The sequence below is a fragment of the Gallinula chloropus genome, assembly GCF_964237585.1.
Source record: "Gallinula chloropus genome assembly, chromosome: Z".
NCBI classification, from domain to species: Eukaryota; Metazoa; Chordata; class Aves; order Gruiformes; family Rallidae; genus Gallinula; species Gallinula chloropus.
The window spans coordinates 53399971-53416000 of NC_140089.1; the positions used below are offsets into that span (position 1 = coordinate 53399971).

The 16030-nt window shown below is 45.0% G+C and overlaps 1 protein-coding gene across 1 annotated transcript in view; it reads right to left on the reverse strand.

The window, feature by feature from the left end:
- The window catches only part of ABCA1 (ATP binding cassette subfamily A member 1), a gene marked incomplete at both ends in the record, with an annotated part of 77942 nt that extends 64113 nt beyond the window's left edge, over positions 1–13829 (reverse strand). The window contains 4 exons of the mRNA XM_084278904.1: positions 2467–2588; positions 3459–3600; positions 7851–7944; positions 13764–13829. Coding sequence (XP_084135030.1) covers positions 2467–2588; positions 3459–3600; positions 7851–7944; positions 13764–13829 — 424 coding nt within the window. The remainder of the gene's footprint in view (positions 1–2466; positions 2589–3458; positions 3601–7850; positions 7945–13763) is intronic.
- Between the last annotated feature and the right edge of the window lie 2201 nt (positions 13830–16030).

Here is a 16030-nt window from a genome sequence, read left to right on the forward strand (position 1 = left end):
ATACATAAAAGGCAGTGCTTTCATGTTTGGAGGTACACTTACACCTGACATTCACTCCTACTGTCTTAGCTTCCCAGAGTCACTGGAGGAAATGCCCCAAAGAGAAAAGGATTTAAGCATCTCACACCTCATTGTCAACAGCAGCTTGACCTTCAGCTGTACCTCCCTTCCTTGCAGAGGGATCTAAGCACTGCTAAGCATAAATACACAAGTTGCAGTTAACATTAGAGGATTCTCTTATGTGTGCTGTCAGAGAATGAATAAGGCAGCCAAGGACCTGGCAGCAGGGACCCCCAAGTTGGAGACTTTGTAAATGAGCATATCACGAGAAGGACAAACAGGCTTTGTTCCCTACAAGCCCTACCAACAACAGACAGTCTGTCATTCTAGTGACATAGAGGCCTGATTTCTTGTTATGCATATGAAGTATTTTATTATTGAAACATGATCTTTGATGACTGTCTGAGGCTTTTTTTTGCAGTCAATCCACTAGTCTCTACAGCACAGAGAAACACAAGTCTTCCGACTTTCAGCCTGTACAATACTCCCTACGCAAAATGGTTCTTGGAATCACTCCTCCCCCTCAGACCTTCCCAGCAAGGGGAGCTTCAACAGTTTTCTTGGAAATGTCCATGTCTGATGTTCGCCACATGTTTCAGCACAAAACACCAGCGCCTACTCTCTCTGGAGGAGTTCACTGGTAGAGACTACTGTGGGCACAAAATACAAACATCCATCATTCTAAAGGAGAAGACCAGCTCCCACACGACCACCAAGTGAAACGAAGGGTTTGAAGAGCTCCATTAAAGAGTGGTATTAGATCTGTCTTGGGGAAATATCTGTCTTAGCTCATTTTGGCTGCATTCTTTGTGTGTCCATCTCCACACAAAAGGTTCACCCTACGTCATCTCCCACTTAAAACTGCTGCAGATTAAGGCAAGGCACAATGATAACACTTACCAGTCCTCAGAATGAAAAGAGGGCAGCCTGGCAATACTGGTATTGAGCCCAGCACAGGACAGTGTCCCTTACACATAAGGACAAGTGTCACCTAATGCTTAAAGAAAGTCATTAGACCACAGTAACACCTATGGATCTGATCACATCAGGACCCTGCACAGCCCTGAAGGGGGAAAAGGAGGGTTATCTATTTAAGACTATTTCCTTGCACAGTTTGTGTTCATGCAACACAGCAGCACAGACCTGCCAACCAGTCACTAGCAATGCAGATTGCTGTAAAGTGACTTGCAAAGTACTGAGCAGCACAGGAAAGCAGGCAAACACATCATCTCTGCTTTAGATGTGTACTCAGGACATCAGACATAAAACTATTCATACCACAGCAGGACAGGTATTTCTCTTCCTGGAGCTTGGCTGAGCCCCTGAAACGGAAAGCTAGGAAAAACTGCAACTGTAAAACCCAGGACAAGTTTCACAAAACGCTAAAATACCACCCACAAAAGCTCCATATGCCTGGATCGTGGCTGCAGGGAAGACACTTGACTGCTGTGTTCCCTGCTCTATTTCCCTGTTGTATTTCTTTCTAAAACTTTACTTTCCATCACTTCCAATACAAGCATGAACACAGAAGACAAAAAAAAATAGTCTTTCATAGAAAGAGTACCCCGAAAAATACTCTAACAAGCTGCCATGTGGGAGAGACGCAGCAATAATGAGAGACCTGCTAATTGCCTGAGACTGGTCGAGCTGTTTAATGTCCCAGCTCTGCTGCAAGCTTCCTGTGTGATCTCACGCTAGTCACTTACTCAGCTGCATGGGACAGGAAGGCACACCAAGCCTTCCCCCACATGCTAGAAGTGGAAAGATTCTCAGTTTTCACAGCAAACAGAGCTGTGTGAGCCCCCAAGACAAAATATTTTGGTTTGGACCTTGCCATTTGAAGTCCTGCCAGACAACAGCAGAGGATAAAGTATGCTACACCAGACACACAGAAATGAGAAAAAGGGAAATGGAGACTTTGCTGTCAGATAGTAATCAGCTTTGAGTTTGTAAACTGGAGGCCAACATCAGCTTTTCCTCCTCTGAGTCCTTCCACCACACTTCCCTCTGGAGCTCAGCAGGTAGAGCACTGAATTGTAGCCATATTGCACACACTGCTCCACTGAAAAAACAGCAAAATAACTAGTGCTTTCCAAAAACACACACTACTTAGAGTCCTTCGAGAAAGTCAGCATTTTAATTGACTTCAGTGGGCTGAGGGTTATTGCACATCCAAACCACCTGCTATTCTTGGCATTAGAGACCATCCCCTTTCTCTATCAACGAAGCTGAAGAGCAAACAAAGCTCTGATACAGAAGAGGCCTACGGTATTTCCACAGGCTGGGGAAAGGGTTTGATGAGCTGTAAATTGTAACCATGCACCATCTACCCATTATGGTACATTTCAGAAATTCATATGCTCAGAATTAGCCAGATGCAGGAGGCTCTTTCTACAATGCCATTACCTGAGCCAGAGGAGTTTCCCAACTTGCGCAGTTTTCCCAGGACCTTCTGGACATCCTTTATGCTCGTGTCCTGTTGGCTGTACAAGAGTAACCTCTTGGCATCTGAGAACAGGCGGGAAACGCTGGTGGTGGGAAAACACAGGAACAGCCAGCAGTCATCAGGTCTGTGAGCCAGCATCCACAGACACAGTTCTACATCCCAATTCCAAACTTCTGTCGCTTTCTGTTATCCCACTGCCCTTTCCAGTACAATGAGCCCTTTCTTCAGGGACTACCCTGGGACAATACAAGGAGCCTAGTAAGGATGGCTGCTAATGCAAGGTCAAGCAAAGTTACATTGGGAACATCCACGCATTTGAAAGCCATTACTTGAGACTGGCATGGAAAGGGCCTCCTACTGCCTGTAAACTGCTTGCTCTTAAAAGGGTGAAGATTTAAGTATGTCCTCCCTCCTTTCTAGGGCTTCTCCAGGTTGCAGACACACTTCACTCTGCATTAAGCCTAACTGGCCTGGCAGTATGAGTGACGCAGGCACAGCAGAATAGAAGGAAGCTGGCTATAACCTGACTTTTCTGCAACAAGTAACCAGTAATAAGCAATGCAAGTGCCAGGAATATCCCCCAAACCAACTCTTCAATTGCCTCTCATTCTACACTGCCTATCTCAGAGGCTTATTAGAGGGTCCCTGATCAGAGAGCTTACACCTTGCCTTATTATGGGCCATATTCTGAGCAACCCATAAAAGAGCAGACTTGGTCCTTGCCCAGGCAGAGGTTTTCATTTATCAAGAGCTTCAACTGACTGGAATCATGGATATTGTGCACCTACCAGCTCTCTGCTGGTCCCACTGAACTTGTTAACTAGAGCCCTCATCTCTTCAGTGGCAGAAGAAACAGCAAAACCCTTGATAGTGTAGGGCTACACAACTAGCTGGCAGCTTCCAAATACCCCTTTTCCACAGGAAGAGAGATAAGAAAAGCAGGCAAACTCACATGGAGGCATTGAAGTTTCCAACAATACCAGGGGATTCCCCAGGAGTTGGGTAGCGGAAACAAGGGTTGTTGGCATTGCAGATGATCCCCTGTATCCATGGCAAGGTTCCTGCTGAAGGCATGGCTTTGTTTGGGAAGTGACCTACAAACACAAGCACAAGAGTTGGAAGACAGAATCACAAGACACAAGGCACTGCTACACTACATTATATTTGGATGGCAACAGTAATTCTGTACTGGTTACCACCTCAAATCACTTATGAGAGCACAGAACAGCCAACATGCAGAGGTGAGTTCATCTCCACGTAGCTCTGGCTACCTCTGCATAAAAAGTACACGTTAAGCCCGCAGGAGAACCTCTTTGCTACTCTCATCTTTGCACCACTTTTATTTTTGGCCGTGCTGATGAAAAATACAGTATTTTGCTAAGGAATGCCCACCAGCAGGCAATTTCAAAGCCTAACCTCAGTTATACGCACGGTACACAGCAAGGAAAGGGTCAGGAATTGTGGAGTGGGTGCCTATAGATGTTTCCCATATTGGCTTTAAGGCTCCTAAAGCACTGAGGCACCTGCTGTCATATATCAAAGCTTTTCACTGAAGTCTAGCTCTTACTACTGAAGACCTATGTCGTGGTTTTACCCCAGTTGAGAGCTGAGATCCACGCAGCTGCCTGCTCTTTAAGGAAAAGAGTAGAGGGAGAAGAGAGGGAGGCTGAGGCAAGGGAAGGGAAAAGGAAGGGGCAAATAACAACCCCAGAACCAAGAAACCAAAAGGCCTGTGGGTTGGGATAAGGATAGTTTACTAAAACAGCAGAAAGATAAAATATAACAATGCCAACAGGACTTTAGAGCAAGAAATAAATTAAACTGTTGATACACAATGCAGTTTCTCACCGAACCCACAACTCAGGCCCTGCCACCCAGAGCTGTCCTGGAACCAGACTGTCCCCAAATACTGTGCATCCTGGAGCTGCCCCCTCCTCCTCCTCCCATCAGCCCCCCTTTATACTAGGCAGGACGTAATTGACATGGAATACTCTCTTTGTCCAGTTTGGGTCACCTGTCCTGGCTTCTCCCCTCCTTTCTCATGAATAGAGAAATATGAAGAACTTATAAAGTCCTTGACTGTCTGACAGCAACTAAAAACATCAGGGTGTTATCAGCACTGCTCCCATTTTAACACCCAAACACAGCATTCCATCATCTGCTACAAAAGAAGTTAACTCCATCCTGACTGAAACCAGGACAACCTACTTAAGACATAGCCCAGAGTTTACATCCTGCTTATGTTCTGCATTCAGGTGAAGCAATGAAATAACAAACTACCTGTTGCAGATCTCCACTGGTACGCCACCCCAACACTTGCAAAGCCCTTACCCTCCAAAGATGGGGTAAGGAAAGCTACCTCTCATAATCCTGCCATGAGGATGCTTTCTGCAAGCCAATGCACTTCTTCACCACCACACTAAGGGGAAGACGAGGGAGGAAGGTTCTGTAACCCTCAGTACCCCTCACTGCTATTTAAGGCAGCTGCTCAGGGATTTGACCATGAGATGCACTTTTCCCCCTCTGGCGCCCACCTTGCCCTCACAGCATGCCTACACAGCAGGGCTTGCTCCCTTCCTCCACAGCTGTGATGGAGATACCCAGCCCCTAGGAAGAGGAGGTCAAAGCTTCTGATTAGCAGCAAGGCTGGTTTAGGTGGCTGAAGAAAAGACTGGGAGCTTATCAGCCCTCCCTAGAGAAAGCCAAGGATTCTGTTCAGGAGAAAGGTGAAGGAACCAAAGCCTCATTGTTTCCAGTACCCAGGGGACTGTTTGTTCCCAATTCTCTTATTTTAAAATAGAAAAGCTATTTACCTGAGCTGCCTGGCTTTTGTTTCATTTTGCTTTTTTTTTCTTGGCAGAGGCACTTGTAGGGTGGGGGGAAAGAGGAAAAATGCTAACACTTTCAGTTTTTCCTAAAACTTCTCAAAGAAGCAACTCCTTTTTCCTCAATGCCTTTCATTGCACACAGCTAGGAACTCTAAAGAGTCATGAAAAAGCAATGCGATAAAGGGAGCATGAGAATTCATTACATTTTTATAGTGACACATGTAAAAGCATTTTTTCAAAGAGTAATGCGTAAGTGAGCCAGTTTTAAGACAGCCAACTTACAGAGAAAACACAGTGTAACAGCACAGTGTTTTCAGTTACACTGCTGCAAACACCTACCTTTCAGCAGATAGAGTACTTGTCAGATTTCTCCCCCCACCCCTGCCCCCAAACCCAGTGCATTCTGAATACCTTAAAGGGTCACAAAAACAGAAAAGAAAGTCAAACTCTACAAGACTGAAGTCAGCAACCTTGCTCAAAGGCAACGTAAGATGTCTTCTCTGGCTGGTCTGGTGAAAGCCATATATCTATCACTTAAGAGCAAGCAAAATTCTCCTATGTTTTCAGAAAAAGGCTCCTCATACCAGGCCAAGCTGCTAGAAAAAAACCTGACTGGAAAGTCTGATCACACAGACTGCGTGGATCCTTGGGTTCTTCTCCTTTTCCTCAAACAGGAAGGCAGAACTAAAAATCTTATCTCTCTTGTTGAAAAAACTGTACCATTAAAACACTGAGGCTATCTGGAGGCTACAACACACTTCCATGCAGCTCTGGTACTGCTATCATCAGGCATTACCTGCGAGTCATTTCATAACAGCATACAGCACCGCCGCTGCAGATAACGATCCTGTTTTCCCTCAAGGCATCCACAAGGTTGCCAGAGTTCACCAGGAATTCAAGGTTTCTTTCTTTCTATCTCTGTTCACAGTTCAGCAAAACATGTTCCACTATACAACAGATGTGCATCTGTCAGCATATGAGTCAATGTTCAATGAAACTGGCCCAGGCTTAAATATGTCCTCAGAAGCTTTTAGAAGAGTGGAGAGGCATTAACCATAAAAAGTTAATTTAGAAGTTACCAGGTGCTCTGTACTTTACAATGCCCAATGACAACACAGGGAAGAGGCTAAGGAAACAACATCAGTTAACGTAAATGGGAAGAAAAAAGGGCATCAGATGGAAGACTCAGCACTCTGCTTGTGGCACCATAGTGGCAGAGCAAAGGATCTACAAGCAGGCTAACACCACCAAGCCTAGTCTAGTCTAAGCAACTGTATTAAGAGTCATCTCTTGCTAGGTTTGAGTTTATATATAGCACTGCTACAGCTGGGACAGATTATCATTGAGGGTGCTGAGCAGACTGATGACTTTCTCTTCAGCTTCATGTCTGTATTGCAGGTATCTCTCCTGATGGCACTGTAACTTTGTCAGAAAAGGCAATTCAGTTGCCATATGGCAACTGATGAGATACAATTTAAGAAAGATTCAATCATCCTGCCAAGAACTGTAGGAAGTGAGCTGGGCTGTACATGGTACCAGCAGCGTCTAAATGGGCAGTTGCAAACCTTAACACTTCAGCTTTGAAAGGATCCTTGCTGGCTTGAAAGCCTAGCAAGCACCATGAAATACCCTGTGGTTCTTCAAAGCGTCTGGGGTAAGTGCTGTAAGAACTAGGTCTTGACCCATTTTAAGAAAGACAGACTTCAGAGTGCCATCCGGAGTCACGTTGTGCTGACCCTTCACCCTTGCCTTGCAGTAATTAGGCAAAGGAAAGACAAACAAAGAGGTCTTCCACAGTCAGCAAATTGCAGTGTTAGGCTGTAAATCATAGTAAGATGAAGCTCACTGCGAATAAACAAGTCATGCTTCCTAAATCAAATGGCAACCACCACAGAGGCCTAAAGATTGCCATTTGCAGAACAAGAATAAGCTTCATTATAAGGAAAATTAGAAGTCTGCCCACTTAGGATGTAAACAGAAAAGTAGAATAGTTTTCCCCAAGAAATGTATGACTGCTGAACAAGCCTACTGAATACAGAGCTGACAGCCTGTGGTTAGAGAGAATGAAATTGCTCTTGTGCTCTCTGATGTGATACATTAACCCACATTACTGCCCAAAAATGAGATTGCTTTCCTACAGATCTGAACACTGCCTTCTCTTTATGCTAAGTCATACACAGATCAGAGATGAGAAATCAAGACTTGGGTTCTGTGTGGGTTTTGCAGATTTGTCACGCTTCCACAGCAAATTCTCAGCTAATACATTATAAATGCAAAAACTGAGAAATGGCAAGAAAAACAGCAGCAGCATACAGCCCTGGAGCAACATTAACATGTCGGGACACACTACAGGTCCCAAGGGGGGAAGAAAAGGAGCCATTAAAGCTTCCCTGAAAATCTTTGGCCAAAAAAATGCACTACTGCCCCTACTCCTTTACATATTCCCAGCTGCATTATTACCTTCTAACCATGAAACAACAACTATTCTGGATGCAGCTGCTGTGTTTGGTACTTACATTCATGCTGCTCATAGGGCGGATATGAAAGTCTTACGGAGATCAGGATGAAGAAGATAAACAGAGGCCAGGCAACTTCGATCAGCAGCTGGAACTGGAAACAGTAAGATACAAAGTATTAAGACACCATATTCAAAATACAGGACAGAACAGAGGTACCAGTACAAACCAGGACAACTTTGTAAGCACTGCCCCACTTTGCTTTGCCTGTGCATTCCAGGAGCAAGAAATTTGTTCCTCCAGCTTCAGAGCATAATCTGCAAAGAATTACATGATTTTCTCCTTGATATGTGCCAGCTACAGGACTAAAGGGTCATTTTTGGCTTCTTTTTATAGTTCTCTTTATCCCTTGACCGAAAGAAACATCCCAATAAACCTTGCCAGCAATTAGCTGAATTTTTTCCCTCGTATTTTAGAGGTAGTGGGAAGTACTTCCCTCCCCATTCTCACAGTAAACCACTGTGCTCCCACCCTAATGTATGAGGTATGGAAATGGTGCTGCTGCACCATTGCACTGTCAAAGGTTTTAGTGTCACTGCTGCAGAAGTATACTGCTATCAGGAAATCAATGCTAAAATTCGAACCAAAAAAATACAGGTATGAGCTTCATATACATTTGTTCCCAAGGTAGGCATCCATGGGTCCAGGGTACGTATTTAGTAGCAGTCAGTGTCAGGTAAAGAGATAAAGAATTTAGTTATTTAGAGGGACTAGATCAGAATACAAGAAGGATCTGCTGTTATGAGCAGAGTATTTTTTTTAGACAGGGAATTGAAGTATAGGAAAAAACCCACTGATATGTGCCATATCCCACAGAAGCACATGGACAAAGCAATGCTACAGCCCGTAACAGACACGGGCTGAGGCTTCCCAGGCTTCAGCTTCACCAGGCACACCCCTCCTTTCCCACTGCAGAAACGCTGCCTAAACTTGCATTTTAGGCAAGCCATGAGATAAGGAAAAATTGAGAGCTTTTGAAGTTGCTACTTATATTTTTCCTCGCTGGGGAGAAGGAAACCATAATGTAATCTTTTCCCCTTCTTTCCTGGAAAATCCTGTCTTTTCTCCTAAGAGATGTGCATCATTCTTATTATAAGCCAGACAGGATAAGACCTGAACCCCAGTGGGAGAGATAATCTCCACACACAAATGTGTTTTCCCATGTTACACCATTAACAGCTAAAATTAGACTCGTGATACTCAGCACAACACACCCCAGGCATAATTTGAGGTGAGGCTTCTAAGTGATTACTGTACTTCAAAATAATCTCAGTGTAAAAACAGTGCCTTAAGACAAATGCTACTTGACCCAGCAGAGAAAGCCTTCCAGAATGGGTCCTCACACATACCCTTAATGGATGACATCCAACCAAATGGCAACCGTATCTGAAAGACACGAAAACCGAGCACCAGGGTCTCTCAGGCACTCCTGGCAGAAATGCCCCAGGCTCAGCAGGATGATTTTGGAATGTTGTTTCCTACCCACTGTTTTCATGGATGCACTGTGAAGAAACTCCACTGAGATGATGCTAACAAAGATGACAGGAAGATGCCTCAGTATCTTGGTCTCTGTTTTTACGGCAGACAATGTAGCAGCAGCATACACAGCCATTAACAGTCTGCTTCCTTCTATGTTAAACACTGGTCTGGCGCCCAGAGGTCGGAGACACTTGGAGGTAGGATACTGACAACTACTCTGCCTCTTCTCTTTCCAGGATCCCCTCAACAGCTGCTGCCAGGACAGCAGAGGAGGACTTTCCCTTCTCTTGACAGAAACGTACCTGTGAAACCAGTACAAGATGTTCCCTCCTTCAGCATCAATGACCATGCTCTGGCACACATGAGGGCCCCTCTACCACCCAGGCCATAGGTAAGAAGCATACTTGTGGCAACTGCTACTATACTGCCTGAGGATCAAGTCACATCAGCACGGCTTGTCTAAGTTTCTTGGGGTGACCAAGGTGCCCAGATAGCCTCTTGCTGTCCTGCAACCACTACAGAACCAGCAAGAAAATGCTGCCCTTGAGAGCAAGTCTTGTCCTGCCCAAAGAAACATCAGCCACAGCCACAACACGCTGGGGTGGAGGGGAGTGTATGAACAGCCTGTTTGCTGAAGTGGAGCCTGGCCACCCACCCACCTCCTCTTTTGCACACCCAAGTATAGTTAGTGACACAGTCACAAACGTACACACACACAACCACACATGGGCCGTGCACACAGTGCTGTGTACCTCTGCACACACATCTGACTTTGCAGACTGACAGGAGCACAGAGAAAGGAGTGATGGAGCTTGGACTGAGTTACACCTTTACAGCTGAAGACTGCTGCATCATGGCAGACACAGCTGGCAAAAGCTGCACTAGAGGCTTGCATGGGGTCAAACTAAATACATTGATGGCATTTTACTAGCCAGGTTGGAGTCCCTGGCCAGCCTCCTGTGTTATTCAACAACACCTGAATTCTATTCCTTTTTCTGCCAAAGGTTCCTTTCCCTACTGCTTCCTGACCCTCCTGTGACTGCACTTGCCATCTGCTATCGCCTTTGCAGAAGAGGACACGTCTCACTAAGTTTCATACCAAGTAAACTCTGAAAAATCAAGCCTCCTCACCCACTTTTGAGCTGCAGCTACTAGACCAACCTGGTCAATACTGAAGTGAGCCTTCAAACCTCCAACTCCTTTGCCAATCCTGTTGCACCTTTGATTCAAAAGGAAGAACATCCCATTTACACATAGCAGGTGACTTCCATGGCAGTGCTTGGCCCAGAACAAACTGCTACTTTTACTGGGGCTAGTCCCAGAAGCATTCCCAACTCATAGCAGTTGGCTGATAATCACAGAACCACTATGTTGGAAAAGACCTTGAAGATCATCAAGTCCAACCGTTCCTGTCCTAAGCTAAACCATATCCCTAAGTACCTCATCTACCCTTTTTTTAAAACACACCCAGGGAATGTGACTCAACCCCCTCACTGGGCAGCCTGTTTCAGGCCCCGACAACTCTCAGTGAAAATTTTTTCCTAACATCTAATATGTCCACAGAAAATCTGTTAAGCAAGAACTAACCAAACTGTCAACCCATCTCACTGTCAACCATCCTTCCTCACCTTTATGGTCCCATTTCAATGAAGGAAGCTACAAGCAGCTGATCAGTCTCTCCATGCAAGTTTGGGGTGTTTCCTTATTCATGAGACAGCAGGGAGAGAGATGTTTTTAGACAGTGACCCCTGAACATGGTTTGTCTTCCTTCTCCCCACATAAACTCCTTCCCCAACTCCAGTGCTGTTGGAAGTTAACCAGTACAAAGTAACACTTGAATTGCACACGTCAGGCTGAGCTTTGAACCCACCTTTCGCAACACAGCCCCAAACTCACAGCACCCGAGGAGGGGGATTCAGTGGGAAGCAAAGGCTAACCTGCAGCTCTCATAGGAAGAAGAGTAAGGATCAAACTATTTCTGGGCTACATCTTCATTGAGCACAAACAGGAGAGACCCATCACCAGCACACCTATCTCAAGGACACTGGCCTCCTAACAGTAAAGCAAACAAATGAATGACTGCAGCTGCGATAACAGCACGATGAGATGTTTAGGCACTTTTCTGCCATTTTCTGTTAAGTGGCTTTTCCCTCCTGACATCTTCAGGTAAAGCCCAAATGGAAATTATTAATGACAAAAAAACCCAGAGACACAGGAACCCCACAAAAACAAGTGATGTCTCCGGCCTTCATTGTGAATCAACTAGTAATACGGGCATGGGAGATTGCAGGCAAGTCTCATGCCCTTTGGGCTACTTGACAGGAAGCAGATACAGAAGCTGATGGACAGAAGGTACTAAGAAATAGCTAAGCAGATCCAAGATCATGACAGAAGTACAAGCAGGAATGTCTTTTCACCGACAGTCTTCACCTACTGCATTTTTGTGGCATCACTAAAGGATCTGAATGCATCTCTACTGCTCTGCTACCTTAACCAGACATGTAATACTAGAGTCAGATGTCCTCAAGTAAGCTGATGCATTAATTTCAGAAGACCTTACCAAAAAAAAAGTGGTCATCCTCAGTGTAAAACTCAAGTCCTTTGAAATCTCCTCCTGGTTTAACAAGTCCTAGCAATTGCTCCAAGGAATCCACCTATGTCCTTGGGTTCCCCTAGTTGCTAAAGCCAGTTTTGGAAAAGTCAAATAGCAAGATCTCTAACAGCAAGGGATCCAAAAGTCTAGGTTCTGTGGGCAATAGCTACAAACAGCCTATCTTTTCAGCACTCCATAGCCAGTTTTGCGACTACATTCCTCAGCTCTGTTGCAACATCATTCTAAATTATGAGGCTGTTCCAAGGTCAGAATGCTGGCCATATGTCCAGACTGACTCCCCCCGTGCAGCTGACACAACCTGCAGCCTCTCAGCAGAGCAGTCCTGTCCTGGGAGATCAAGGCCTCTGGGGCAAAAATGCCTGAAATATGCAAATCACTAATTCCTGCCCTTGCTGGCAGCTCTGTAACCACAGGAAAAGTCACAGATGCCATAAGCCCCCTTTGTCTAGCTTTATTTAGGAAGAGACTAAATCCAGGTCTGAATTTATTAGACACAAGTCCTGTGAAAACAAGCCTCAGACACCTGAGCAAAAACTTCAGTCAGTCTCCATATCCAACGGTCAGTGTAGCAACCTCCCCCCCTACACGACTCCAAGTTTCTAAAGGGACCCAGCCCTGGTCATCTGGAAAGGATCCAGACATTGTCAGGGTTCAGAAGGCAGAGAGAGACCAACTTCCACTCACCACCTAGTACCTCACGCTTTCTTCATATTCCTTATTCATACCTCCTCAAGGCCAGCTCTAACAGGACCCATCTTCTGCTCAGGCCTATTGTACAAGACATGCCTTTGTCCACAGTTACTCCCCTAAATCCCCAGAGGAAAAACATGTTTCTCTGGCTTCTAGCTGTCTGAAGGAGTTGCAGCATCCTGTGAGGTCTCAAAGGCAGGGGAACGTCATGAACATCATAGTGGACTCATGTTCCTGTGCCTTTCAGAAGCTCTTGTTGCATATTATTTATCTGAACATGTATATTCTCACACTGCTAATAGGTGGTTAGGCTAGCACTGAAACTAAATCAGAACACATCTTGTTAGAAAAACAGCAGTTGCTGGGATTTGTCTCTGCACTGCTAGGAGAACGTCTCACGCCAGTCACTTAAAGTACAACTCTGGTTGGCTTGGGTTTCTCTCCCCGATGAAAGAGGTTGAAGAAGCCTGCTATTGCCTCTACCACTTCTGCTATTAGGAAACAGAAGAATTTTGTTGCTGCTGTTGCAACTTGCAGAATTCAAAAGCATATAGACCCAAGTGCATATCCCTGCAGAATGGCAACGCCCCACCAGCAGAGCTGATCATAGCACAGGTTTTCAATTTACATCATGCTAGCTGCACACTGCAGTTGTACACCCTCTGTGGTCTTAAGATGAAGGACACATTTAGATATTAGAAAGAAACTCTTCTCTGTGAGGGAAGTGAGGCCCTGGCACAGGCTGCCCAGAGAAGCTGCGGCTGCCTCCTCCCTGGCAGTGCTCAAGGCCAGGTTGGATGGGGCTTTGGGCAACCTGGTCTAGTGGAGAGTGACCCTGCCCATGGCAAGGGGGCTGGAACTAGGTGATTTGAGGGTCCTTCCAAACCAAACCATTCTGCAATATGCATGTTTTGGTGCTCTGACACACCCTCAACACTGGGATTCACAATTGGTTTCTGTCCACCCACCACTCTTCAACTTGAATCAGGTCTTTCCAGTGGCAGACCAGTGCTCTGCCAGGGATCACATGATATAAAGCTAAGATACAGGTTTTCTACCTGTTTTGCTTGAGAAGTAAGCTAAAAGGCTATACAATTTAAACCTCAAAAAGCCCTCTGGGTAATACTTACAGTCTGTCGTCTTCTGTAGGTGAAGTTCTTCCATAGCAGCAATCCCAGCTGCGTCCAGAAAGCCATCTTCCTTCACAAAAGCCTAGGAGCTCCCTTTGTGCAGCAGCAGTGGCAGTACACAGCAGAGACGTTTTGGCTGGGCATTAACTAGGGGAAAAAAAGGAAAAAAAAGTTGGAAGGGAAAAACTATGTCAATCAGAACAGACAAAATGACAAGGGAAAGGCTGTACCCTGTCACAATGTGTGACACCACAGCCCTACATTGTACTCCCCCCACTGCTACCTTCTTACCCCATGCACTCCACCCAAGTCTCAAGGTTCTCAGTAAGCTCATGTTTAGACTCACTGTCTCTTAGCTCAGAGGCACAAAAGAACATAACACCTGCGGGACAACTTTTTTCCCTCCTTCCTGCCCCAAAATTGCAAGAGTAAGGACAGCCCAGAAAGGGGTAAAATATCATAAGCTCTGAAAGTTGATTTAGAGACCTTCTGAATCCAATTGAGACAGACAATTCCACACCCATCTTTTCTTAAAAAAAAAAAAAAACAAACAAACTTCTTTCCATATTTACTTCTATAATTGTGACAAGCCTACTGCCAAATTAGGAAAGCCTTTCTTTTGAAGTCCAGTCACCATCACTTGTGGGAGAAAATGCTATGTAATTAACACGCAAGGGAGAAACATCCATTTCCTTGAAGGTAAGTGACTAAGAATGACCCTGCAGCTATCCATATTTGAATAAAGTGAATGGAAAGTTGGTGTTGAGTCAGTGTCAGGTCTTGCAATCACGCAGCCTCCAACACTGCTGTGAATTGGGTGCATCCAACACACACCTTGCAAGAGCAGGAGAAAATACAAAGGGTTGAAAAACACATTTGTGTCTCTGGTGGATATTAGTATTTGCATGGGATAGGCTTGGTTACACACAGACTTCCAGTAAGACTCAAATGGAAAGGTGAGCTTATAGTACATTAAAATTCATTAAACCTTTTTTCCACAATTACTTTGACATAGCTTAATTTACTTTTGAGTTTAAGCCACTTCATATTATAAGTATTTTCATTCCGAGTAAGTGTCCACACAGGAATTTAGCTAATCCACAAGAAATTAATTCCAATTTGTGTACTCAAATATACTCTGTTGACAGGCTCAGTGTTAACTGGACAGCTAACAACCTATTCAAACACAAAGCAAGAGAACCATTCCCGCCAACATCTGTTAAACTAAGAACACACGTGGTTTTGATTCTAGTGTCCCACATACCAGTACCCTAGCCCAAAGATTCAGAGTTGCATGCCTGATTGCAAACTGCATTGAGAATGTTTCCAAAAAAAGGAGATATCCATAAACATGCTAGGAACATAAGACTTCCTCAGGAAGTGCTCCAACCGGTCCTATGCTGGAGCAGGACTAGATGATAAATGGCAATTCTGGACATGAGCTGTGAGTTAATGAATGCTTGGGGCCTTTAAGTCTCATCCAAAACTGAATTCCATTATTTCAATGACTTGCAGATTAAAAACATTTGTCTCTAATAATATAGGTCTGTATTACAAAAAAAAAAATTCACTAACATGACTAACAAAAAGAATGAATCCCATTACACCGAGTTCTACAGATAATTATACTGTAGTAGCACAACAGGACATAAGTGCTTCTTAATGCCAGTTCAAGGAAGCAAAGAACAGCAACAGACACCTACAAAAACCTACAAATTGAACCTCATGTCAGCACACAGACAGCTGAGTGTACAGTCAGCATGGGGCCATTAAGTACTAAGCGTTAATTCAGCAATGTGACCGTGATGCTGGTTTCACAGAGGCATGCCCAACTGATGTGACAGGAGGGCCTGCCTTCCTCCTCTACCCAGATCTTCCTGATGGCTGGAGCCCCCTGGCACTAACGTGTTCCAGCTGCGCGCATCTGGCTGGTAGATGGTGAATTACCAGACACATTCAGAGTGAGGCACTCAACAGGCCAATAGCAGCAAGGGAAAAAACCCACCCTTTGCGGCCAATTTCAATGGACAAGCCCTGGCTGCTGAGGACTGCGCACGCGTGCTCCTGGGCCCAGGGCATACCTTTGCTTACAGGCCTGAATAAAGGGGGTGGTGGGCATAGGCGGGGAGAATGACCACGACAGAACACAGACTGCAGCATCTCCTCTGGGGGTCAGATTACAGGCCTAAGTCTGTAATTAACACGTAAACCAGATCACAAACCAAGTAGGGAATATTATAACCCCTCCTCTGTACCCTCTCCACTGA